The sequence below is a fragment of the Homarus americanus genome, unplaced genomic scaffold, assembly GCF_018991925.1.
Source record: "Homarus americanus isolate GMGI-L3 unplaced genomic scaffold, GMGI_Hamer_2.0 scaffold14147, whole genome shotgun sequence".
NCBI classification, from domain to species: Eukaryota; Metazoa; Arthropoda; class Malacostraca; order Decapoda; family Nephropidae; genus Homarus; species Homarus americanus.
The window spans coordinates 13,782-17,111 of NW_024712135.1; the positions used below are offsets into that span (position 1 = coordinate 13,782).

At 46.1% G+C, this 3,330-nt stretch overlaps 2 protein-coding genes across 2 annotated transcripts; both read left to right on the plus strand.

The window, feature by feature from the left end:
• The first annotated feature begins 1,446 nt into the window (after positions 1-1,446).
• On the plus strand, positions 1,447-2,064 carry LOC121859370 (neurofilament medium polypeptide-like). Its single transcript, XM_042356149.1, has one exon. The coding sequence runs from the start codon at positions 1,447-1,449 to the stop codon at positions 2,062-2,064; it is 618 nt and encodes a 205-aa protein (XP_042212083.1).
• Positions 2,065-2,140: 76 nt separating this feature from the next.
• Positions 2,141-2,632, plus strand: LOC121859379. The gene has a single exon (XM_042356162.1). The coding sequence runs from the start codon at positions 2,141-2,143 to the stop codon at positions 2,630-2,632; it is 492 nt and encodes a 163-aa protein (XP_042212096.1).
• Positions 2,633-3,330: the final 698 nt, after the last annotated feature.

The following is a 3,330-nucleotide window of genomic DNA, read 5'->3' on the forward strand; positions in this document are numbered from 1 at the left end:
ACTACAACACCATCACAACAACAACACCATTACAACCACAACACCATCTCAACTATAACACCATCACAACCACAACACCATCTCAACTATAGCACCATCAAAACCACAACACCATCTCAACAATAACACCATCACAACCACAACACCATCTCAATTATAACACCATCACGTTACCCCAACAATACTACAAACAGTAACCACACCACAACCACAACACCATCCCAACCATAACACCATAACAACCACAACACCACTACAACCACAACACCATCACAACCACAACACCACCACAACCAATAAATACCATCATAAACTATTAAATTAATCATCTCAACTATAACACCTTCCACAACCACAACACCATATCAACCATAAGCACCACCACAACCACAACACCATCCTCAACTACCAATTCATCACAAACCAAAAGTCAAACATCTCAACTATAACACCATCACAACCACAAATAATTCATCTCAACCATAAACCATCACACCCTAACAATACTACAAAAGTAACCACACTAAAACCAATAACACAATCACAACACCATCACAACCACAACAATCATCTCAACCACAACACCATCTCAACTATAACACCATCACAATTCAAAACAATACTAGCAACAGTAACCACACTACAACCACAACACCATTACAACCGACAAATTTAATTCACCACAACACCATCATAACTATAGCAACTATATCACAACCACAACACCATCATAACTATAACACCATCACAAACCACAACACCATTTCATAACTATAGCACCATCAATAGTCCGACAACAATTATCTCAACCATGTTCGACCATCCAACCATTAACACCACCAGCAACCACAACCACAACACCATCTCAACTATAACACCATCACAACCACAACACCATCATAATTATAGCACTATCACAACCACAGCACCATCTCAACTATAACACCATCACAACCACAACACCATCACAACCACAACACCATCTCAACCACAACACCATCTCAACTATAACACCATCACAATTCTAACAATACTACAACAGTAACCACACTACAACCACAACATCATCACAACCACAACACCATCTCAACTATAACACCATCACAATTCTAACAATACTACAACAGTTACCACACTACAACCACAACACCATCACAACCACAACACCACAACCACAACACCATCTCAACTATAACACCATCACAACCACAACAGCATCATAATTATAGCACCATCACAACCACAACACCATCTCAACTATAACACCATCACAACCACAACACCATCATAACTATAGCACCATCACAACCACAACACCATCTCATCACAACAAACACTTCCACAGTCTTGCTTCACCCAGTTCCAACCTGTTTCTATTTTCCAAAGGTTAATAATGATATGAAGTGTAAACGAATACATTTACTGGAGTTATCATAAAATTTAGTTATGGAAAAAAAGTTCGTTCGGGAGTTTGTGCTCTTAAAGGAGCTTAAAGATTTGCCCTCGGATTCAAGGCCAGTGAATGCATCTGAGAGTAACATTAAGCCAATGACAATATTATTGGAAATTACCGTCGATAACCAGAAGGTTCAAATGAAAATGACAGAAAAGGACGAAGGGTCGATGGATGAGACAGAGGAAGACCGGTCGATGGACGAGAAAAAGGACGAAGGGTCGATGGACGAGAAAAAGGACGAAGGGTCGATGGACGAGAAAAAGGACGAAGGGTCGATGGACGAGAAAAAGGACGAAGGGTCGATGGACGAGAAAAAGGACGAAGGGTCGATGGACGAGAAAAAGGACGAAGGGATGGACGATGACAGGGTCGATGGACGAGACAAAGGACGAAGGGCCTTCGAAGGACGAGAAAGGACGAAATGGACGAGACCGAAGAAGGGTCGATGGACGAGAAAAAGGACGAAGGGTCGATGGACGAGGAAAAAGGACGAAGGGTCGATGGACGAGAAAAGGACGAAGGGTCGATGGACGAGACAAAAAAAGGACGAAGTGGCCTGGATGGACGAAAGTAAGCACGTCCGCCGAAGCGGGCTGGATAAGACGTAGCGGCTGGCGGGAAGCACGAAGGGTCGATGGACGAGACAAAGGAAGAAGGGTCGATGGACGAGAGGACGAAGGGTCGATGGATCAGGAAAAAAGGACGAAGGTCGATGGACTGGTGAAAAAGGACGAAGGGCCGATGGACGAGACAAAGGACGAAGGGTCGATGGACGAGAAAGGACGAAGGTCGATGGACGAGAAAAGGACGAAGGGTCGATGGACGAGAAAAGGACGAAGGGTCGATGGACGGCGAGCCAGACATAGAAGGGTCGATGGACGAGAAAAAGGACGAAGGGTCGATGGACGAGACAAAGGACGAAGGGTCGATGGACGAGACAAAGGAAGAAGGGTCGAAGGAACGAGAAAAAAGGACGAAGGGTCGATGGACGAGACAAAGGAAGAAGGGCCGATGGACGAGACAAAGGACGAAGGGTCGATGGACGAGACAAAGGACGAAAGGGTCGATGGACGAGAAAAAGTGACGAAGGGTCGATGGACGAGACAAAGGAAGAAGGGTCGATGGATGAGAAAGGACGAAGGTCGATGGACGAGAAAAAGGATGAAGGGTCGATGATCTAATAAAGGACGAAGGGCTGATGGATTTATATTAAAGGACGAAGGGTCGATGGACGAGACAAAGGAAGAAGGGTCGATGGACGAGAAAAAGGACGAAGGGTCGATGGATGGTGAGAAAAAAAGGACGAAGGCCGATGACGAGAAAAGGACGAAGGCTCATTGGGATGGACGTGAGACAAAGGACGAAGGGTCGATGGACGAGAAAAAAAGGACGAAGGTCGATGGACGAGACAAAGGAAGCTGAAGGGTCACGGACGAGAAAAAGGACGAAGGGTCATGGACGAGACAAAGGAAGAAGGGCCGATGGACGAGACAAAGGACGAAGGGTCAGATGGACGAGTATTGCTGACTAGCGGTCGATGGACGAGACAAGGACGAAGGCCATGGACGAGAAAGCGGACGAAGGGTCGATGGACGGCGACAAAGGACGCAAAGGGTCGATGGACGAGACAAAGGACGAAGGGTCAGATGGACGAGACAAAGGACGAAGGGTCGATGGACGAGACAAAGGAAGAAGGTCGATGGATGAGACAGAGGAAGAAGGGTCGATGGACGAGTGAAAAAGGACGAAGTATCGATGGACGAGAAAGGACGAAGGGCTGATGGACGAGACAAAGGACGAAGGGTCGATGGACGAGAAAAAGACGAAGGGTCGATGGACGAGACAGAGAAGAAGGTCAGATGGACGAGAAAAAG